The sequence below is a fragment of the Orycteropus afer genome, unplaced genomic scaffold, assembly GCF_000298275.1.
Source record: "Orycteropus afer afer isolate SDZICR_OR568_19922 unplaced genomic scaffold, OryAfe1.0 scaffold00045, whole genome shotgun sequence".
Classification (NCBI taxonomy): domain Eukaryota; kingdom Metazoa; phylum Chordata; class Mammalia; order Tubulidentata; family Orycteropodidae; genus Orycteropus; species Orycteropus afer.
The window spans coordinates 4,509,718-4,534,302 of record NW_006921632.1 but is presented as its reverse complement, the minus strand read 5'-3'; the positions used below and the strand labels follow the sequence as shown (position 1 = coordinate 4,534,302).

Sequence of the window (24,585 nt, the reverse complement as noted above, 5' to 3'; positions counted from 1 at the left end):
GATGATGGGCTCGAGTATAGCAGGGATTGTGGGGCTGGCGCGGGATCGGGCAGTGTTTCATTCTGCTGTGCATGGGGTCGCTATGAGTCGGAAACGACTGGACGGCACTTAACAACAACAACAAGAAGGACAGATGTCCAAGGAAGAAGTACATGGGGGTGTGGAGGTGAGAATCAGTTCTGATCACCAGGATCATCACCAGGTTCCCCATCAAGGTCAGGAGGTAAATCACCAGAAAGAGCACGAAGAGCAGAGCCTGAACATGGGGGTCGGCAGACAGCCCGAGGAGGATGAACTCGGAGAAGACAGTGAGATTGTTCATAGTGGGTTATGAATTCTACCCCTAGAAAGAAATCAGTGCTACCACAAGTAATGGGTCAGTAATCTGAGTAATGTCTAGTGATCAGAATAGCATTTTCACATCCCAAAACTTCCCAAGCAATACTACTTTCAGCTTAAAAATAGAAAAGGTAAACTGAAGTTCAGTAATTGCAATTGTGACTTTCAGGTTTTCTGCCATTGGCCCTCTTCAGTAGTTGTCACTAATCCTGCCAGTGAATATACAAACTTCTTTAGAATCTAAATCAGTTTATATGCTTTGGCCATTGACCAAAAACCAAAACAAAACTCACTGCCATCGAGTCGTATCCGACTCATAGCGACCCCTCCTTGGGTTTCCAAGGCAATAACACTATGAAAGTAGATTGCCCAGTCTTCCTTCCGAGGAGTGGCTGATGAAAAGTCGAGAACTGTAGAACTCATTATCGTATGTGAGATGTTCTGAGTCTTGGATTAAGAAGTGAAACCAAAAATCCAAACCAAGCCTGTTTTCATTGGATTGATTCTGATTTATAGAGATTCTAAATGACAGAGTAGAACAGTCTCCATAGAGTTTTCAAGGCTGTAAATCTTTATGAAAGTAGAATGCCATCTCTTTTTCCCACAGAGCAGCTGATGGGTTCAAACCACAAATGTTTCAGGTAGCTGCCAAGGGCTTAACCTCTACACTAGGCCTCTTCATAACAAGTGGAAAAAGGGTTTGAAATACATTGCTGGAGATAGGAAGGGGCTTTCCAAACATCCAAGATCTCCCCCTACACTATACTAGCAAACCTTGAAAGGTATTGTTAAAATGGGTAGGAGTCCCTCAGGGACTCATAACCTGATGATTATTTTCCTCCTTCTACTTTATTATTGTTTTCATTGCATAAAAAAGGTCTAAGCAATGACTTTTAACTGAATCTACATTTTATACTAAGACTCTGGATGATTACAACTAGCTTCCTGCTGTCTTCTCAGAATTTGTCTCCATATCCATTCCCTTTCCTTCTCTTCAGTCCATTCTACCCTTGCTGTTTTATGAAGAGCTCTGGTGGTGTAGTGCCTAAGGCACTTGACTGCTAACCAGAAGGCTGGTAGTTCAAACCCACCAGCCACTCCTCAGAAGGAAGGTTGGGCGATTTACTTCCATAGTGATACCGCCTCAGAAACCCAAGGAGGGGTTACTATGAGTCGGATCCAACTGCATGGCAGTGAGTTTGGTTTTTATTTTATACTGATGACACAAATAGAAATGCCATGCTATAAGAAATTCAATTAAAAAAAAAAGTATTTGGAAAAATGTTAAACTTACCTAGTTTAAAAAAAAAAAAAAGTAAACAGAAATTTGATGCTTCTTAAACACAGACTTTTCTTTTCCCTCACTGGTGATCATAAACACATGATTACTGTATTTAATGTCACCAAATTGTCCATGTGAAAAGTGTTAACTTGGCAAAGGTTGGGTTATATATATTTTACAACAGTTAAAAAATAAATTAATAAAATAAGAGCATGGGTCCAATTTTGTGATTATTTAATTTCCAAATTTTACAATACCATCCTAACAAGATTCAGATGAATGTGACATCTATAAATTGCCAATGACATTGTAATCTATACATTTTGACTCAGTAATCCTGTAGATGCTTGGGTTTATACTAAGAATATAACTCTAAAGAACAGAAACATAAAATGTAGAATGATGTATGGCTGCAGTGTTATATGTCAAAATAAAAAATTAGAAAAACTTAAATAACTCCATATCCTAGAATACATAACTAAACACCAATTAAATAGAATAATATTATGTCAATAAAATGTTAATCATAAGGCTATGTAGCAACATGGAAAAATACTAATATTAGCTATAGAGAGAAAATATTCAATTTCTGTTTGGTATGACTAATATTATTCTTCAAGATTCTTTTTCCTGGGAGAGATTAATTACCAGCTAGTTATGGCCCACACACTGATGCAGGTAAGGGGAGGGAAATACAGAAAGGATTTGTGACCATCATGATAACATTAGGAAGTGGGAGGACACTGAATTGTGCATATAAGAGATAGATAACAAATGCTAATCCCAACCAATGTGTCCACAATACTGCATTACCATTAACACCAAACACCAGGCTACAGACAAATACATAAACACCTGAGAGGATCAGATGGGGGTCAGTGAACAGGAGTATAGTCTAGACCAAGGATAGATTCAGCTGAGACTAATCTTGCACAGACACCGGTGATACAAAATACCTGCAATCCTTACAGAAACAATAGAAGACAGAAACAGAGTAATCCCTCACAGACACCCGGACTTTATGGGAGAGAGATCCAATAGATCTACTGTCTCAGGACCATGGTACTGGGGGACACCAGAATCAGTTGGCACAACAAAATCCATAAGAGCCTTGCTCCGCATCCTACATTGGTGAGTAGTGACTGTGGGCTTAAAAGCTTTCAAGCGACCATCTAAGATGCAGCTAATGGTCCCCTATCATTGGAAGCAAAGAAGAATGCAAAAAAAAAAAAAAAAAAACAAGGGCATTTGGAAGCAGTCAGTCCTAGGACATGATGGCCCTTGAGACCAGAGCTAGATGGTACCCAGCTACCAATCCCAACCACTCAGGAAAGGATCAAATCTGGAGATCCTGGATAGAGTGGGAGGAAAAATGTGGAACAAAATCCAAAGACTCAATAACGACCAGCATTACTGGTCAGATGAAATCTGTTGAGACCCCCAATACTATGGCCCTGGAATACAGCCCAATAGTTAACAAGATGTACATACAGACCCCTCATCCCAGGATGATGCACCCACATACTCTATGGCAATACATCCCTTAGAGCAATAGCCTGCGGGATGCCAAAGGATCAACATTCAAATTGAGGAAATGCAGGACAAACAGGACTGCATAAATATAAAGAGCATAGGTGGAGGGTTACTGGGTAGGAAAGGGAGGAGACTGGGTTAGGGTTGGACATGGTAAATGGGGAGTGAAACTAAATGTATACATAACATTGAATGGAAAACAAACTCTTAAAAAAATATTTTTTTTTAAAAAAAAGATTATTTTTCCTTTGGTGTCCTTGAAATTACCAGCTTTCTTTTTCTTTTAAGTACTTGTGTGAACTCATTGGCTTTAACCGTATCCAGTTAAAAAATCGACTTCCTGTCACTTCTCCTTTTATGAGGCACTCAAACAACATATTTTCTCCTAAGAAAATTAGTTTAACTCTAAAAGCATCCATTTCCTAAATAAGGAGGTTAGAGAGCTCCACCAAAGAGAAGGTTTTCCAGATTTGAGTCCCCTTTCTGGCTATCTGGAGTCACTCTCCCCTGGAAGGTTGAAAAGCTTGGTGGGAGAAAGAAGAGTTAACAGACTAGCACTACTAAGAGGAATTCCTGGGTGAGGAATAATAGAGAAATGGTCTGAGGAGAGAAGTTTTGATAGAAAGAAACTGACTAAAAGAGGGGGAGAAAGAGTGACAAGATGTTCTATTCCCTGCTAGCCCCTAAACACATGAAGATTTTCCAGTAGCATTTGTGAATAATTGTAGACATTGGCATTGGCTTTGCAGATTAAAAAAAAAATTACTTCCTTCCCAATTCCAAGTCCTGATAATCAAAGCAAAGGTATTATTGGGGACCTCTTGACTTCCACCACTTTCTAAGTCTAGCCTCTTTGCAGGTTTATTTCTTATTTGTAGGCCGACATAAAACTATATGATCTCTTGCAATCCCTGAAGTCATAAGATCCTAGAATTCTCTTAGTGAAACTCAGGCAAGAGGGAATGAGGACTCCTTTGATTTTCTGCTGGAGCCTACATTTGAGGTAACAGTCTTGCAGTTCTCCATATGGATGACTTCCTCACAGTTCTTCCACACCAAAAGAGAGCCTACTTTTTGGTCAAGGAGAAGAGGGAAAGAGAGATCCCAGATGGACAGAAGTGCACATAATTAACATCTCATGCAATTCTACTCCCCAAAAACAGCAGCAACAATAAAACTAGGTCAACTTGTTTACCTTAGGCAAGATACTTCCCTTATGTTCAATTTCAATTTCCTTCTCAGTACCATGAAGAGTTTGGGTCAGAATAGGATTCCTTTGAGGTTTTCAAACCAAAGTATATCTTACCTCTTCTCATGCCTATTCTTGAGTTAGACTGTTCTGAATCTGGCTCCCCATCAGGGATCTGAGACAAATTGCTTAGGGCCTCACAGTTGGCAAATGGAGTCAGAGAGTATATCAGCCTTAGGCAAAGTCTATTTTGTCTCCTGACAGTTTATAGGATCAGACTCCGTGTGATAAGTTCTGGATAAAGTATAATGGGGTAGCATTTTTTTTACATTGGACCTCTCCTGGCCTTGTTAGAAAGCATTAGTCCTTGTCATTTTTGCTGTGGTGACCTACCTCAGTTCTAAGAGGAGTTTCTGCCCAGTTTGTAGGAGTCTTATATTTCTCTAATCATATTCTCTTTGGCCACCTCTTTGCCAAAATAGCCCTGGGAGAAGACCAGAAGAAGGAACCCCAGAGACCCTGGGACTGTTTACTGATCATGGGAGAGGCTGCAGTAGTCAGAGCCACTTGGGACCTGGTGCTGACTTGGAAGGGTAGCTGTGATTTTCAGGAAAGGCAAAGGGGATGCAGAATACTTTCTAGGAAGAATACACTGAACAAAGTAGAATCTGACAAATAAGGCTCAGTGTAAGGCTTCTTGACCTCAACTCTACAATTTCATGCATGGAGGTTCATGCAAGCACACACGTGTGTACATACACACTCACTCATATGGAGTCTAATATTCCTTTGCTTCTTGTGGATTTTTCAAATTGTATTATCTTGTATAGGTGTGCTATATTTTTCCATCACACTCCCTTTCACATGGTCTTGTTAGAGAAATTAATTATGAGACAAGAACATTCAGGTTCTTGAATTCTCACCTATAAACTTATCTATTCCTCCCATTCTTTCCTTAGTTTTTTTTTTTTTTTTGCGTGCTATCGAGTCAGACCTGACTCATAGCGACCCCTCCTTGGGTTTCCAAGGCAGTATCACTAAGGAAGTAGATTGCCCAACCTTCCTTCCCAGGAGTGGCTAGTGGGTTTGAACCACCAGCCTTTTGGTTAGCAGTCAAGTGCCTTAGGCACTATGCTACCAAAGCTCCTTTCCTTAGTTTTAGTGGTAGAAATATCTTTCCTTAACCCAAACTTTTCAACCATGCTTATTATCTGTGTTGTCATTAATTTCTTCCTTTATAGTACTCATACATGATAGATATAAACATACTAAAATCTCTCCTATATTTAGTAATATCCAGTTGACCCATGTTCCTTTGAAGCTACCAATTTGGCATTGCATCTCTCCTTTCACAGCCACTTGTACTGAATGTCTAGCTTAACTATATATCCTGTAAAGCCTTTCCAACAACACTGGTGTCTGCATCCACCATTGATTCTCTTTCCTGATGCTAATGACTTCTGCTACTGAATGAATTTGTTTCATGATACTGGGATACAAGAAACACCACTTTTCAGTCCTCATCTCCTTGGGTTAAATGGATATTTAATCTCTGGGCTGCTTAAATAGTTAAGAACACATTAAAATAGTGGTCTTCTTTATTCTGGAGCCATCATGGAAAGAACCGTTATCTATTACTTCTTTTGGAAGGGTGAATTTGCCCCTGATAGGAAAAGATCAGGAAAGGTAGTGGTTTCCATTAGTGGTGGGTGTTTGGGTTTTCCTTCTTTATAGGTTGTAGGCTATCCACTTGATATTAAGTATTGAAATTGTTACCCACTTGAAATAATGTATTGCTAGACTAGAAACTTTGAGTAAATAAATGGGAGTGATTGAAATTGTAGTTTGGAACAGGTGTAAAAAGGATCTTATATGCAAAAGATTGACAAAGTATGGCCTGTGGATCAAATTCAGTGCCACCTGTCTTTGTAAATAAAGTTTTATTGAAGCATAATCATGCTAATTTTCTTACTTATGACCTATGGTTTCTTTCACACTACAATGGCAAAATTTAGTAATTGTGAAAGAGATAGTACCTAGGGCCCACAAGCCCTAAAATGTGTACTCTCTGATTTTTTTATGAAAAAATTTGTCAACTCCTGGTAAATGGCAATTCTAAGGAGCTCAGAGTTTATCCTGAATCATAGCAGAACTATTGGATAGAGGGGAGGACTTTGAGAATGGGAGCTCTGAAACATTAAAAAGAATATTCTACAATCTGGGTGATAGAGCATCCTGTTCTGAACAAGGGCAGGATGATTCTACCATACTTTAAGATTCACTGAATAATCCTACCCTTCTTTGCTATTGTTTCCCAGGGTTTATTATACCAAAAGACCCTGAAAATTGCTATTTTAATGATCTATAATTAAATAACAAACATATTACCTTTTTTTTCTTACATCCCAGTCCTTTCCTTGTATCACTTTATTTCCCATGGAAGCATATCCTTTAGTAAATTGTTTGAGTGAGCTGGCAGGTCATAAAATCTTTTTGCTTTTCTCTTGTTTGAAAACATCTTTACTTGGTTCATTTTTAAAAAATGTTTTTTAAATACATGTACAATGGAGCAAAAAGTAAGTTTTTCTCCAATCTTTATTTCTCAGTCACTTCATCCCTTTCTCCAATGAAAGCACCATTTACCAGTTTACTTATAAGCTTTCAGGGACAGTTTATGTGTACAGCCACAGGTATGTATAAAATATGTTCACATTAATGACAGCATACTCTACACTCTATTTTGCAACTGTCTTTTTTATTTACCATTTTTTTATGATCATTCCATATTAGTACATACAGAGCTGCCTTTTTCATTTTTTTTAAATGGTTGCCTACTATTCTACTGTATTATAGAAGTATTATAATTTATTTAACCTGTCCTTTATTAATGGCTGAATCCAATATTTTGCTACTCATTCATTTATTCAACAAATATCTATTGATCATCTCCCATGAGTCGACAATTGTTTTAAGCGCTTTTGAAGACATTAATGAAAAAATAGATAAAGATCTCTCCTGCCTGGAGAAATGTTGTGATGACTATCCTTGTGTGTGTTCCTTTTTGCACATTTGTGAGAATATTTGTAAGGTAAATTTCTTTAGAGTGGATATACTTGATTAGAGCATTTTTGATGGAGATCACCAACAGAACTTGTACCAATTTAAAATTCCATCAGCAGTATATGATAGTGCCTGTTTCCCACACTTGTGGTCACAGCATTACAAACCTTGTGATCTTTGACAAACTGGTAGTTAAAAACAATCTCATTGTAGTTTTATTTTTCTATATTGAGTTTAAACATCTCTTTATATGTTTAAGAGCCTATGTATTTTCTGTAAATTGATTGTTCTTATAATTTGCCTAGTTTTCTACTGAGTGTTGACCTTTTTCTCATTGATTTGTGGATGCTCATTATATTTTAGGAAAATGAGTGATATGAGCTGCAATATTTTTCCAAAATTCTGTTGTATTTTACATCTGTTTATAGTCCCTTCCCTGAAACATTTATTTTAAAAATTTTGAACAATTTATTGTTCTTTAAGTAAAAGTTTACATAGCAAATTAGTTTTCCATTCAATAGTTCGTACACAAATTGTTCTGTGACATTCGTTGCAATCTTTCCAAGTTGTCAGCACTATACCCTTTTCCACTTTGGGTTCCTTACCTCCATTTGTCTAGTTCCCCTGCCTCTCCCTGCACTCTCATCTTAGCTTCTGGAAAGAGGTTTACATTATGTTCTCTTATATTTCATTGTGCTAAGGAGCATATTCCTCCTGGTTGTTGTAGTTTATTTTATAGGCCAGTCTCTTATTTGGCTGAATGGTGGTCTCTGGGAGTGGAGTCAATTTCAAGTTAGAAGGTTGTTGTAGGGCAATAGTCTTTAGGGGTACTATAGTCTCTATCAGACTCATAAGCCTCATATCTTTTATGAATTTAAATTTTGTTCTACGTTTGTTGTTGTTGTTATTTGCCGTCGAGTCAGACCCAACTCATAGAGACCCCTCCTTGGGTTTCTGAGGCAATATCACTATGGAAGTAGATTGCCCAACCTTCCTTCCGAGGAGTTCTACATTTATCACCCACTAAATCAGGGACCCTTTATTGTGTTCCTGGTCAGAACATCAGTAGTGGTAGCTCGGTGCCATCTAGTTCATCTGGCCTCAGTTTAGAGGAGTCTCTGGTTCATGTGGGCCATTAGTCCTTTGGACTAATTGCTCCCTTGAATATTGGGTTTTCTTCATTCTTTGCTCCACATGGGAAGAGACCGATAGTTTTACATTTTATTTTGATAGCCACTCCCAAGCTTCTAAGAGCCCAGATGTTACTTATCAAATTAGGATGTAGAATGTTATCTTTATGAACTATGCTATCCAGTTGACCTAGCTGTTTTTTGAGACTATGGTCCTTATCCTACAAGGCAAGTGGTTTAGCCCCACAAAGTCTTGTCTAAGAAGGTTATGTCTAAGAGGTTTAAAAGGTTTCCATAACGTGTCCCCTATGTGATCTCTTTTATATATGGATATACATGTAGCACTTATAAATATGTATGTATCAGTACCTACAACATACACACACACACACACACACACACACAAGTGTACTCCTGACCCACCTCGCATGTCTGTTCAGCGTACACTTCTACATTATTATCTATTCATAAATTACTGTTTATTACTATTATTGTCACCTGATTGGGTGTGTTATAGAGTTAATTTACTGCAATTGCCCTTTATTCTTGAATCTCTCTACATCTTCCTTTGCCTTGGTTACGTTGCTGACCTCACCCTTACTGTTTATTGCTTTTTACTTCACCTGAATTAACATGTTTCTACTATCTAGTTAATCATTTTTCCTGTGTCTGGTAACCATCAAAAGATGTTTCTTTATGTGTGTAAATCTGTTGATTTTTTAAAATTGTAGTAGCCTCACACTATGTGACTGTCATTTCATTTAGCATAATATCCTCCAGATTCATCCATTGTGTGAGCTATTTTTCTGATTCATCATTATTCTTTATCATTGCATAGTATTCCATTGTAAGTATGTGCCATGATTGGTTTATTCAATCACCTGTTGGTGGACACTTTGGTTGTTTCCATCTTTTTGCTGTTGTGAATAATGCTACAACAAACATGGGTGTGGATGTTTATTTATGTTGTAGCTCTATATTCTCTAGGATATAGACCTTGAAGTGGTATTGCTGTATTGTCTGGTATTTCTATTTCTAGCTTCTTAAAGAAGTGCTATACCATTTTCCATAGTGGTTGTACCATTTTACAGTGCCACCAGCAGTGTATAACAATTCCAATCTTCCCACATCCTCATCAGCATTTTTTCTTCTTTTTTGATGAGTGCAATTATTGCTTGGGTGAGGTGGTATCTCATTATAGTTTTTGTTTGCATCTCTCTAACTGCTAATGATCATGAGCACCTTTTCATGAGTTTGTTAGCCACTTGAATGTCACCTTTGGTGAAGTTTGTACTCGTGCCCTTTGCTTATTTTTCAACTGGATTATTTGTCTTTGTGTTGTTGTGGTGTTGAAGTTTTCTAGAAACTTTAGAGATTAGATCCTTGTCAGATATGTCATTGCTAAGAAATTTTTCCTAGTCTGTGGGTTCTCTTTTTATCCTTGTCATTAAGTATTTTAATGAGCATAAATAGTTAATTTTTAGGAGGTTCCAGTTACCTGTTTTATTTTCTGCTTTTGTGCATTATTAATTATGTTGCTAGTCTATTTATGCCATACATTAGGGTCCCTAGCTTTGTCCCTATGTTTTCTTCCATGAACTTTGTTGTTTTAAGTTTACTATTTGGATCTCTGATCTATTTTGAATTATTTTTGTGTATAATATGAGGTATGGATCTTGTTTCATTTTTCTGCAGATGGATATTGAGTTTTGTCAGCATCGTTTATTATAGAGACTATTTCTTCCTCATTTAGTGGATTTGGGCCTTGGTCAATGGTCAGCTGCCAACAGCAGTTGTTAAGTGCTATCAAGTTGGTCCCAACTCATAGTGACCCCATGAACAACAGAATGAAACAATGCCCAGTCCTGTGCCCTCCTCACAATCCCTGCTATGCTTGAGCCTGTAACTGTAGCCACTGTGTTAATGCATCTTGTTGAGGGTCTTCCCCTTGTTTGCTGACCCTCTATTTTACCAAGCATGATATCCTTCTCTAGGGAATGGTCCCTTCTGACAACATGACCACAGTAGGTGAGGCAAAACCTGGCCACTCACTTCCAAGCAGTGTTCTGGCTGTACTTCTTCCAGGACAGATTTGTTCATTCTTCTGGCAATCCATGTTATTTTTAGTATTCATTGCCAACACCACAATTCAAAGGCATCACTCTTCTTCCATCTTCCTTGTTCCTTCTATGCACATGAGGCAATTGAAAATACCATGGCTTGGGTTAGGTGTACCTTAGTCTTCAAAGTGACACCTTTGCTTCTTAATACTTTATAGAGATCTTTTACAGCAGACTTGCCCATGCAATACAACGTCTGATTTTCTGACTACTGCTTCTGTGGGGGGAGCTCTGGTAGTGTAGTGCCTAAGGCACTTGACTGCTAACCAAAAGTCTGGCAGTTCAAACCCGCCAGCCACTCCTCAGAAGGAAGTTTGGGCAATCTACTTCCGTAGTGATACCGCCTTGGAAACCCAAGGAGGGGTCACTATGAGTTGGGTCCAACTCGACGGCATATAACAACAACAACAACAACAACAGCTTCCATGGGTGTTGACTTTGGATCCAAGTAAAATGAAATCCCTGACAACTTCAATCATTTCTCCATTTATCATGATGTTGCTTATTGGCCCAGTTGTAAGGATTTTTGTGTTATGTTGAGGTGTAATCCATACGGAAGACTGTAGTCTTTGATATCATCAGTAAATGCTTCAAGTTATCTTCACTTTCAGCAGGCCAGGTTGTGTCATCTGCATATCACAGATTGTTAATGAGTCTTTCTCCAATAGTGATGCCATGTTCTTCTTCATAAGTCCAGCTTCTCAGATTATTTACTCAGCATATAGATTGAATAAGTATGGTCAAAGGATACAATCCTGACACACCCCCTTCCTGATTTTAAGCTATGCAGTATCACCTTGTTCTGTTCAAACAACAGCCACTTGGTCAATGTATAGGTTCCTCATGAGCACAATTAACTGTCATAGAATTCCCATTATTCTCAATGTTATCCATAGTTTGTTATAACCCACACAGTCGAATGCCTTTGCATAGTCACTAGAGCACAGGTAGACATCTTTCTGGTATTCTTTGCTTTCAGCTAAGATCCATCTGGCATCAGCAATGGTATTCCTCATTCCACATCCTTTTCTGAATCCAGCTTCCATTTCTGGAAGTCCCCTGTCAAAATACTGCTGCAACCATTTCTGAATTATCTTCAGCAGGATTTTACTTGTGTGTGATATTAATGATATGGTTCTATAATTTTTTGGATCACATTTCTTTGGAGTGGGCACAAATATCAATCTCTTCCAGTCAGTCATCCAGGTAGCTGTTTTCCAAATTTCTTGGCATAAATGGCTAAGCATCTCCAGCATTGCACTGGGTTGCTGAAACATCTCAATGGGTATTTCATCAAATCCTAGAGCCTTGTTTTTCACCAACTCCTTCAGTGCAGCTTGGATTTCTTCTTTCAATACTGTTGATTCTTGGTCATATGCTACCTCCTGAAATAGTTGGGCATCAACCAATTCTTTCTGATACAGTAAATGTATATTCCTTCCATCTTTTGATGCTTCCTGCATCATTCAATATCTTAGCTGTAGAAACTAACTTTAACTAAAGAATCCTTCAATATTGCCAAGTCAAGGTTTATTTTTTTTTTCCTTCAGTTCTTTAAGTTTGAGAAATTCTGAGTGTGTTCTTTCCTTTTGGTTTTCTAACTCCAAGTCTTTGCACATTTCATTATAATAATTTACTTTATCTTCTCGAGCTGCACTTTGAAATCTTCTTTTTAGCTCTTTTACTTTGTCATTGCATCCATTTGCTTTAGTTTCTCTATATTCAAGAGCAAGTTTCAGAATGTCTTCTGACATCTATCTTGTGTTTATTTCCTTTCTTGTTTTTTAATGACTATTTGCTTTCTTCATGTATGATGTTCTTTATATCATCCCACAATTTGTCTGCTCTTTGGTCGTTGACGTTCAGTGCATCAAATCTCTTCTTCAGATGGTCTCTAAATTCAGATGGGATATAATCAAGGTAATATTTTAGCTCTTGTGGACTTATTTTCATTTTCTTCAGCTTCAACTTGTACTTGCATATAAGCAATTGATGGTCTGTTCCACAATCTGCTCCTGGTCTTGCTTTGTCTGATGATATTGAGATTCTCCATTGCCTCTTTCTACAGATGTAGTCAATCTGATTTCTATGTATTCCATCTGGTGAGATCCATGTATATAATTATCATTTCTGTTGTTGAAGAGGTATTTGCAATAAATAAGTCATTGATTTTGCAAAATTCTATTGTATGATCTCTGGCACCATTTCTATCACCAAGGCCATATTTTCCAACTACTGATGATTCTTATTTGTTTCCAACTTCCTTATTCCAATCACCAATAATTATCAATACATGTTGATTGCATGTTTGGTCAATTTCAGACTTCAGAAGTTGGCAAAAATCTTCAGTTTCTTCATCTTTGGCTTTAGTGGTTGGTGCATACATTTGAATAATAGTGGTATTAGTTGGTCTTCCTAGTAGGCATATGGATATTATCCTATCACTGACAGTATTATACTTCAGGATAGATCTTGAAATGTTCTTTTTGACAATGAATGTAATGCCTTTCCTTTTCAATTTGTCATTCCTGGTATAGTAGATCATATGATTTTCTGATTCAGAATGGCCACTACCAGTCCATTTTGGCTTACTAATGCCTAGGGTATTGATCTTTATGTGTTCCATTTAGTTTTTGACTACTCCAGTTTTCCTAGATTCATACTTTGTACATTCCCTGTTCTGATTATTAATGGATATTTGCAGCCGTTTCTTCTCATTTTGAGTTGTGCCCCATCAGCAAATGAAGGTCCAGAAAGCTTTATTTCATCCACATCATTAAGGTCAACTCTACTTTGTGGAAGCAGCTCTTCCCCAGTTGTATCTTGAGTTGGATGAAGTTATGTCTGGATTCTCAGTTCTATTACATTGTTCTATGTGTCTGTAGTATCAGTACCAGGGTGTTTTGACTACTGTAACAGTCAAAGTGGGAAGTGTGAGGACTCCTACTTTGTTCTTCTTCAGTAATTCTTTAGTTGTCTGGGAACTTTTCCTTTTCATATAAAGTTGTAGATGAGTTTTTCCACTATGTTTAAGACTGTTGTTTGACTGTATGAAGTTGGGGATTAGTTTTTCTGTTTGGTTAAAGAATGTTCCTGGAATTTGAATCAGGATTAATCAACTTGATATCTTCAGTGCTGAATGAAAATGTTTACCACCACCTTTGGCCCTAAGTTGGTGTGGTAGTTTTGTTGTGTGTCAACTTGGCTGGGCCTGGTTGAGTGTCTGGGCAGCTGGTGGTAGTTATTTCCCATGATGAGACTGGCAATCAACTCCATGGTGGGATCTACCACAAGCAGCTGAATAGCTGCCTTTGGGATGTGGTCTGCTTCCTGTATATAAGGAGAAGCTTTGAGAATGGTCTCTAGCCTATGGCACGCTTGGACTCTGCATGTAGCCGTGTTGTTGCTCAGCAGCCTGCTATGCTCTGCCGACCTTGTAACTTACAATGGACTTATGTTAACAGCTTGCCATGTGGTTTGGTAACACCGGGACTGTGCCTTTTTACTTGTTAACCTTGGGACTTCTCAGCCTCAGCAGCTAGCAGCTATCTGCTTGAAGAAACGCCTCTAGTTTCAGTGGGCTAGGAGCAGGAGGCAAAGCTGAACTCCAAGGCTGAGGGGCTTTCACCGAGCACCTAGAGCCTGGCACTTTGAACTTAGACTTAAAGCCTCCAAATTGTAAGAATAAACTCATGTTTTTTAAGGCCATCCCATTTGTGGTATATTTCTTGTTAGAGCAGCACTAGGTAACCAGAACAGTTGGTCTCTATTCTAGTCACCATGTGATCTATTCCCATCCCAGACACTAAGGATGTCATCACAGTCTTTTTACATTGAATGAGTTAAAGTGGCCAATCTGTATGTTTGCTTTTGCCAATCAGGATGTTAGTCAACTTTAGCAAGACATCTCCATTATTCAAGTGCCTCCAGATTAAGTCAATGAAGCAATCTTCATTCAGTTACTAGTACACTCTTTATAGAACTTTTCCATATCCCATCTTTTCTTTCTACCTTTGCAATTCTATATCTCAAAACTGTCAGATGAGGCAAGCATATTTAGACTCAGTGGCTTGTACTACTCCATTCTTGTACCTATTTCTCATTTTTCACTTTATTTTCTTGATGTATATTATAAAATGAATAATCACACACTTGAAACTTATTCTCCAGACCTAAAAGTGTATTGTCTTCATTCTCTAGTGCAGCTATAACAGAAATACCACAAGTAGATGACTTTAACCAACAGGAATTTATTCTATTACAGTTTAGGGGGCTAGAAGCCCAAATTCAGAGTACAGGCTCTAGGAGCTGAGTGAAGGCCCCTCAACCTTGGGCTTCAGCTCTGCCTTTTATCTCAGGCTCACTAGAGCTGGCGGTTTCTGGTAACTCTGGCAGCTACTGGCTGCTGAAGCTGATGAACTCAAGCTTGACAGGTAGAATGACACAATCCCAAGTAAGATCAACAGGCACATGGCAGACCACTGGTTCGAGTCCAGGAACAATCCCAAGATTGGCAGGCAACATGGCAACATGAAGATTCAGCCAAAGGCAGGATCCACATGTGCCAAAAGCTAGAAACTTTTCCCAAAACTTCTTATATACTGGAAGTAGACCACACCCTAAAGGCAACTTCTTAGCTTTTCACAGATTACACCTGGAGGTGATTACAATGTCCTGATGGGGAATAGCTACATCCAGCTACTCAGCTACTCAAAACCATGGCCCAGTGAAATGGACACACATCCTTAACTACTACGGTTATTTTGATCAAATGGCATATTTTTAAAGTGATTACATTCAAAATGAATATATTTCGTCCTCTGCCTATGTTTTCTTGTTGTCGTTTAACCAACCACAAAGTGAAGCATCCATAAACTGAGGGACACATTTACTGCTTCAACACTTTATGCAGAGCTATCACCTCCTGGTTCTTCAGACTATAGATGACAGGGTTCAGCAAGGATGTGATAACACTATATGGAATGGAGATCACTTGCTCCAACATGGACCCTGAGAGAGATGTCATCTACCTAAATAAAGGTGACCCATAGTACAAAAACACCACAGTGAGGTAGGAGGAACAGGTAGAGAAAGCTTTGCCTTGACTCACAGAAGAACAGGTGCTCAGAATGGAAGATATACTTTTAGAGTAGGAGAAGAGGATCAGGTGTTACAAATCCTACAAATGCACATTACCCAGCAAAAAAGGCCTCATTGGTAGGGGATCAGTGTAGAACAGCTGAAGTGAGGGATCACATTTGGAGGACAGTAAGTCATTAATGGAAATACTGTTTGGCAAAGTGTTTAAGAACTCTACTCTCCATCCTGCAATCACCATTTCAATCAACAATTTCAACCTATACTGCATCTCAGTATAGACTATGGTAGTGAGTTGGCAGGCTTGTGTGTTGCTAGAGAACATAGAAAGAAACTGTAGGTGATGTAGCCCCATGTAGGGTTGATTTTCATTTGAGTTAATAAATTCTGCAGCATCTTAGGCATGGTGATGGGAGAGAGGCAGAGGTCCAGAAATGAAAATTTTCTAGGAAGATGTACATGGGTGTTTTAAGCTGAGATTCAATCCTGATCACTGGAATCACCATCAAGTTTTCCATGAGGATCAGTAGATAAATCATCAGGAACAGCACTAAGAGCATGAGCTGGATATAGAGATTTCTAGACAATCCTATCATTTGTTGTTTGTTGTTGTTAAGTGCTGTCGAGTCATTTCCAACTCATAGCGACCCCATGCACAGCAGAATGAAACACTGCCCGATCCCGCACCAGCCCCACAATCCCTGCTATACTTGAGTTCATCATTGCAGCCACCGTATCAATCCATCTCGTTGAAGGCCTCCCCCTCTTTCGTCGATCCTCCACCCTACCAAGCATGACATCCTTCTCCAGGGAATGGTCCCTTCTTACAACATGACCAAAATAGGTGAGACGAAGTCTGGCCATTCTTGCTTCCAAGGAGCATTCTGGCTGCACTTCCTCCAGGACAGATCTGTTAGTTCTTTTAGCAGTCCATGGTACTTTCAGCATTCTTCGCCAGCACCACAACTCAAAAGCATCAACTCTTCTTCGGTCTTCCTTATTCATTGTCCAGCTTTCACATGCATACTAGGCGATTGGAAATATCATGGCTTGTGTCAGGCGCACCTTAGTCCTCAAGGAGATATCCTTGCTCCTCAGCACTTGAAACAGTTCCTTCGCAGTTGACTTTCCCAATGCTACACGTCGTCTAATGTCCTGACTGCTGCTTCTGTTGGCATCGATTGTATAACCAAGCAACGTGAATTCTTTGACAACCTCAATCTTCTCTCCATTTATTGTGATGCTGCTCATTGGTCCAGTTGTGAGGATTTTTGTTTTCTTTATATTGAGACGTAATCCATACTGCAGACTGTATTCTTCAACCTTCATCAGTAGGTGCCTTAAGTCATCCTCACTTTCAGCAAGCAAAGTTGTATCGTCTGCATATCTCAGGTTGTTAATGATTCTTCCTCCAATCCTGATACCACATTTTTCTTCATACAGTCCAGCTTCTCGGATTATTTGCTCAGCATATAGATTGAATAAGTGTGGAGAAAGGATACAACCCTGACACACTCCCTTCTTGATTTTAAACCATGTAGTGTCCCTTTGTTCTGTTCGAATGACAGCCTCCTGGTCAAGGTACAGATTCCTCATGAGTACAATCAAGTGCTTGGGAATTCCCATTCTTCTCAATGTTATCCATAATTTGTCATGATCCACACAAATCAAATACCTTTGCATAGTCAATAAAACACAAGTCAACATCTTTCTGGTATTCTTTGCCTTGAGCCAAGATCCATCTGACAACAGCTATGATATCCCTTGTTCCACGTCCTCTTCTGAATCCAGCTTGAACCTCTGGAAGTTCTTATGAAACCTTATAAGTAGCAAAGAAACACTGCTTGCTACATTACCACGCACCTTTAGGAATAGTCCGACTGATGGTGAAATGCTTTATGATTAGATTATCTGGTGTGAAAAGAAATAATACAGTTGAGTCATTCCAGAAGCACAGGATAGTTTCTGTTATGAAAATATGACTTCCATCTTAAAGGTATAAATAAAAATTATGAAGCCAAAGAGTTTTCCTTTGGAACACACTTATCACCCCCATCACTTCTTCATCTCTGGAGGAATACAGAATTCCAAATTCCTACCTTTGTGGCTGCCTCCTTAATACCCATTTATTTATTCAGCAAATTTTTAATAAGCAAGCAGGTACTAAGCTTGCAGGTTCTGGGCACTGTGGGGTCCATGATTCATGCAAAGAGTTAATGCACTTTGCTACTAACACAAAACTTGGTAACTGGAGTCCACTGAGGTGTCTTGGAAAAAAGGCTTGACAATATACTTCTAAAAGTCAGCTATTGAAATCCTATGGAGCACAGTTTTACTATGACACACATGGAGTCACCATGAGTTGGAGGTGACCTTATGGCAACTGGTGGGCAACCCAGTTCTGAATGAGACATAATTCTTGCACTCAAAAGACTTAGAATTAACAGGGGCAGGTAAACATGTAAAGGATCAAAATAAAGTACCATAGAGCTGTCATAACATAATGCAGAAGGTACATTGGTGGAACAAATGTTATTCAATTAACACTTCATGTGCTGGGAAATGCTTATAGATGAGATGATGATTAAGCCATTTTGACTCTTATTTGAATCCTGACTATTTGGGAAACAATCCCACATATTGGACGCTGGTTTAGAGCATACACAACCTCTTGGAGAACATTGCCCTAACCCTGTAAGGTATTGTCACCTAGCTGGCATCATCATAGTGTTTTTAGAAGGCAATTCTATCATTCAATCAAGCCAGCTTCTTCACGATGCTGGGGAATGTGGTGAGACCAGAAAATTCCATGAGCATAGGCCTTTTGCAACACTTCATTTGCTGTAAAGTGAGTCCCTGATCTGAAATGATGCTGCGTGGGATGCCATGATGGTGGATAAGGTATTCTGTAAGTCTGCTGATGGTCATTTGGGCAGAAGCACTGCATACAGGGAAGGCAAATCGATATCCAGAGTAAATGTCTATTTCAGTAAAAACAAAACACTGCTCTTTCCATGATGGAAGTTGTCTGATGTAATAAGCCTGCCACCAGGCTGCTGGTTGGCCACCCCAAGGAATTGTTCCTTATAGGGGACCCAGTGTTGGAATCTGCTACTGGCAGATTGGGCCCTCAGCAGTGACTGTAGTTAAGTTATCCTTGGTGAGTAGAAGTCCATCTTGCTGGGCCCATGCATAATCTCCATCCCTGTCACCATGGCCAATTTGTTCATGAGCCCATTGGTCAATGACAGGAGTGGTTAGGGATAAAGGATGACTGGTTTCCCCAGAACATGTCATCCTATCCAATTGATTGTAAACTTCCGCTACTAAAGTCACCCTTTGGTGAGCATTTATATGGGACACAAATAACTTCATGTGTTTGGCCCCTTCAGAGAGGTCTATCCACATACCTTGTTGTCACCAATTTTCCAATTATGTTTCTTCCAAGTCCCTGACTATCCAGCTAAACTATTGGCCACAGCCCTTGTATCAGTAGACAGTCTCACACCTGGCCATTTCTCCAAGCAAAGTAAACAACCAGATGCATTGCTTAAAGTTCTGCCCACTGGGAAGATTTCCCTTCACCACAGTCCTTCAGGAAGGTCCCAGAAAGGGGTTCCAGTGATGCTGCTGTCCACTTTCAGCTGGTGCCTGCATTATCACAGAGAACCATCTGTAAACCAGGCACAAGTTTTCTCTTCCTCAGTCAACTGATCTTGAGGAACTCCCCTTGGAGTCTGCCATAGTTGCAGACTGGGAAAGGGAAGGTAATGTGGTGGAGTACAAACAATAGGCCACTTCCTCATGCAGCTTACTTGTGCCTTCACGTCCTGCTTGAGCCAGATCTCTTATATACCACTTCCATTTAATGATGGAGTGCTGCTGTGCATGTCCAATTTTATGACTCTATGGGTCAGACAACACCCAGTTCATGATGGGCAGCTCAGGCCTCATGGTGACTCAGTGGCCCATGGTTAGGTGTTCGGTCTCTACTAACTAAAAAAGAAAACTCACTGCTATCAAGTGAATTACAACTCACTGTGACCCCTGTGAGTTTCCAAGGCTGTCAATCTTTTCAGAATCAGACTGCCTCACTTTTCTTCCATGGAGCAGCTGGTGGGTTCAAACCACTGCCCTTTTGTTAGCAGCCAAATGTGTTAGCCAATGCACCACCAGAGATCCTTTCTCTACTAAGCCCCAATAGTAAGCCAAAAGCTGTTTCTCAAAAGGAGAGTAGTTATCTACAGAGGATGGCAAGACTTTGTTCCAAAATCCTAAGGGTCTATGCTGTGATTCACCTATAGTGCTTTGCCACAGATTCCAAACAACATTTCTATCTGCCACTGAAATTTCAGGCATCTCTGGTTCAGCTGGATCATAATGACCCAAGTGACAGAGCAGCTTGCATGACAGCCTGGACCAGTTACTGTTGTTCTGGGCCCTACTCAATGCTAGCTGCCTTTTGAGTCACTTGATAAAGAGGCCAGAGTAGCAAATCCAAATGAGGGATATATAGCCTCTAAAATCCAGAGAGGCCCACTGGGCATTGCACCTCCTTTTTCATTTGTGGAAGGGGATAGATACAGTAACTTACCCTTTAATTTAGTAGGAATGTCTTGACATGACCTACACCACTGGACCCCTATTAATTACACTGAGGTGGAAGGTGCCTGAATTTTTATCAGGTTAATTTCCCACCCTCTAGCATGCAAATGTCTTACCAATAAATCTAGAGTCATTGGTATTTCTTCCTTACTAGGTCCTATAGGCTTAATGTCATCAATGTAATGGACCAGTGTGATATCTTGTGGAAGGGAAAAGTGATAAAAGTTCCTGCTGATTAAATTATGACATAATATGGAGAGTTGATATATCCCTGATGGTGAAGGTGTATTGTTGGCCTTGCCAGCTGAAGGCAAGGTGTATCTGATGATTATTCATAATTGGAATTAAGAAAAAGGCATGGGCCAGATCACTAGCTGCCATACCAGGCACCAGGGAATGTATTAATTTGCTCAAGCAATGAAACCTTATCTGGAACAGCAGTTACAATTGGAGTCATCACCTGATTAAGTTTAGAGTAATCTTCTGTCATTCTCCAAGATCTATCTATTTTTTGCACAGGCCAAATAGGTAAGTTAAATGGTGATGAAGTGATGATGTAATCACCACTCCTGTGTCCTGGTTTGATGGTGGCAGTAATTTCTGAAATCCCTCCAGGGATATGGTAAATCTTTTGGTTTACTATTTTTTCTATGTGAGGTCAGTTCTAATAACTTTCACTTGGGTTTTCCTACCAGAATAGCCATAACTCCTTATGTCAGGGATCCAATGGGGGGTTGGGTGGGGGATTGCCAGCTGCCAAGTGTATCTATTCCAATTATGCATTCTGAAACTGGGAGAATCACTACCAGATGAGTTTTGGGACCCACTGGACTAATGTGAGATGGATGTGACCTAAAAATCCATCAATAACTTGACCTCCATATGCCACCACTCTGACTGTGTGTCACAATGACTTTTTGGGTCTCCTGAAATTATAGTCAATCCAGGGCCAGTATCCAGTAATCCCCAAAAAGTTTGATTATTTCCTTTTCCCCAGTGAATAGTCACTTTCATAAAAGGCCATAAATCCCTTTGGAGAAGATTAGGAGAAAGATTAGCTGTATGAATTTTGGGCAGGGTAGTAGGGTCTTTTCTCAAGGAGACCCAGCCTGCCCTTCATCCAACAGGTTGTGAGTCTGTAAACTTGCTGAAGTCTGGGAATTGACTGAGGGGCCATTACTCTGTATTCTGGTGATTCAAGTTAAACTGCTGTTCACTTGACCTAGAATTCTTCTGTTTGTACAAATCAAGTAAATATTTAGTAGATTTCCCATCTATTTCACCCCTAGGGACACCATGCCAATGCCATATTAGTCAGACTATTCTGATTACTGCTTTGTCTCTGCTGCCCATTACAGTAACCACACCCACCTTGTCTCTGTCGATTAAATGCTGCCACTTGGCCTCTGCTACCAGGGGGGCAATCCCCATTGTAGTTAAGTGTCTTAATTCAATTAGGGCATTTCCCACTGCTAAACCTAGCTTACATAAAACAGCAATCACAGCAGTCTTCAAGGATGCTGGAGCTCCCTTCACAAATTTGTTCCTTACTGTAGTAAAAGCTATGTCCTCTGGGTACTCCATGTGTGGGTCTGTGGCTCTAATTTGATAAATCCATTCTAACCTGCCTATTTCCCTAACCCTTTGGAGAACTTCTTTTTGTACAATTGCCAAGTTGGCAAAGGGTAGACTGTGATAGCTGTGTGTCAACTTGGCTAGGACATGATTCTCAGTGGTTTAGCAAATATGATGTAGGCATTCCCCATGATGCAAGCTGATATAATGTATTCACATCAATGAGAAGATCTGCTACGAGCAGCCAATCAGTTGAAAGGGAATTTTCTCAGGGTTGTGGCCTGCTTCCGAAATATATGGACATCCTGACAAAGATCTCTGGATTTTTGCTTGATTTAGATTCTACATCTGGCTCCTCATTATCTGCACTTGAGCCAGTGGTCTGCCATCTTGGGATGGTATCTTCGCAGCCTGTGAGGTAGCAGCCTGCCATCTTACCTGATGATCTTGGATTCAGCAGCCTCCAAAGACAGCAACCTGTTGCATGGCTTTTATACTTTCAATGAAAACATATCTTTTGTGAAGGGTCATATACAGCATAACATTCCATCCTTTTGCTTCAAACTCAGCAATTAATTAAGCCCAGCTTCAAGAGGAAATGTGGACCTCTTTCTTTTTCCATTCTATTTCTGCTTTGCATGTACTCTAATAATTAAACTTAGTCTGACAAGCTGTTTCTTCAAGAAGGAAGCTTACAAGCTCAGTTGGAGAATGAAAATGCTTCAAGTAGTTTGATTTTTCTGTTAGTTATTCTGCCTTTTGTTTGATCTCTGTCTGTCTAAGAGCTGTTCAATCCCAAACCCGTGTGTGGTGGTTAAGTTTGTGTGTCAACTTGGCTGGGCCTGGTTGAGGGGCTGGGAAGTTGGTGGTAGTTATTCCCCATGATGAGACTGGCAATCAACTCCATGGTCTGCTTCTTGTATAGAAGAAGCAGCTTTGGGAACAGTCTCTAGCTTATGGCACGCTTGGGCCCTGCATGTTGCCATGTCGTTCAGCAGCCTGCCATGCTCTGCCAACCTGGGGACTTACAATGGACTTGAATTAATGGCCTGCCATGTGGTTTGGTAATATCAGGACTGTGCCATTTTATTTGTTGACCTTGGGCTTGTTAGCCTCAGCAGCCAGTAGGTGCCTGAGTGAAGAGATGGCTCTAGCTCAGTGTGCCAGGAGCAAGAGACAGAGCTGAAGACCAAAGTCGAGGGGCTTTCACACTTAAGGGCATCCCATTTGTGGTATATTCTTGTCAGAGTGCCACTAGGTAACCAGAACACTGTGCTATGGAAACTTGGCTGGAAGATGAGGAGTTTAGATGCCCTGAAGCCACTGAGAATGTTAGAAGCTAGGGCTTTTCTGCCTTTGAGGATCCCAGCTGTCTTTGATACCCTTCTCTTTATATTCCACAAGAGCTCAGCATCTTTCATGTCCCAACATGTCTCTTCCAACATCTTTTATGCCAGTTTTCTTTTCCAATCACTTGAAAACTGGATGTTTAATGCAGCTAAGCAAAAGTGACCATGTGCTTAATTTTGGATAAAGACTAAAGTGTCAAATGCATGAGCTCTGGTTTGAGTCAGTACCTGTTAAGGGGCTTTGGCTATCTTTTTTTTCTCCCCCCCCCCCATCTTTTACCTTCCTTGGTTCTTGGGATAGTTCCTGGCTAGCTTGACTTTTATAATTTTTAAATTATTTTCTTCTATTAGGTAGCCATGTGCCAGGCCAGTCCTTAGAGAGAAAGAGAGTGAGTAGTGTGGATCCTAGGGTGTGTGGGCTAAACTCTGCTCACAGGGGAAGTAGCAGTAGCCGGTTAACTGGGCCCCTGAGATATGCATCCACTTTTCCAATATAGTGGTTTTGGAAAATCAGATATGTAGGGCAGGCGTCCGAACTTTGCCAGCTAAGAACCAGTCTGAGGCTTTCTCAGGTTTGATAGGACTTGATACTCACCTACAAACCTGCAGGTACACAGGTGTAATTACTGCTAGAATTACAGGATTCAATGATCATTTTTCTTCAGTCTCCAGCCTGATGCAAGAATTCCATACAATGTCTCCTACCAGTGTCCTGTTTAAACTTATTCAAAGATTCTCTTCCCTAAGCTACTGTGGAAGAAATTTAGAGTTTAACTCTGCCTTACCTAAAATCCTGTTGTTATACACATTACCTTTGTGACTATTTCCATGAACACTTAAAAAATTATTAGTATATTTCATTTTGAAAACAAAATTAAAAACCTCCCTTGACTCCAGATCCCATAAACCTACTATCCCATTTCTCCAATCTCTTTCACATTAAAACTTCTCAATAAAGTTATCTGTGCTTGCTCTTTCAACCTTTTTATATCTCATTCTCTCTTCAACTTACTCCAGCTTGCTGAAACTTCTCATGTCAGTGTGATCAACCACTTCATAAATTAAGGTTGCCAAATCCAGTAGTAAGCTTTCTGTTATCTTCTTACTTGAATTATCAGCACCATTCAACCGTCTTTCTTCCTTCAAACACTCTCTTGATCACTTGGCTTTTGTGGTACCAAAATTTCCTGGTTTTTCTTCTTGCTTAATAACTACTGCTTCTCAGATTCCCCCACTAGAATCCTCGGTGAACTAGAAAAGAGACTCAGAGCTCATTTCCAGGACCTCTTGCTCAACAGTCTGGGAT

General features: G+C 39.8%; 1 protein-coding gene across 1 annotated transcript in view; it reads right to left on the bottom strand.

Annotated features, from left to right (window-relative positions):
- LOC103194565 (olfactory receptor 8S1-like) overlaps positions 1-322 on the bottom strand; it is a 2,669-nt gene extending 2,347 nt beyond the window's left edge. The window contains exon 1 of the mRNA XM_042780544.1: positions 132-322. Coding sequence (XP_042636478.1) covers positions 132-322 — 191 coding nt within the window. The remainder of the gene's footprint in view (positions 1-131) is intronic.
- Positions 323-24,585: the final 24,263 nt, after the last annotated feature.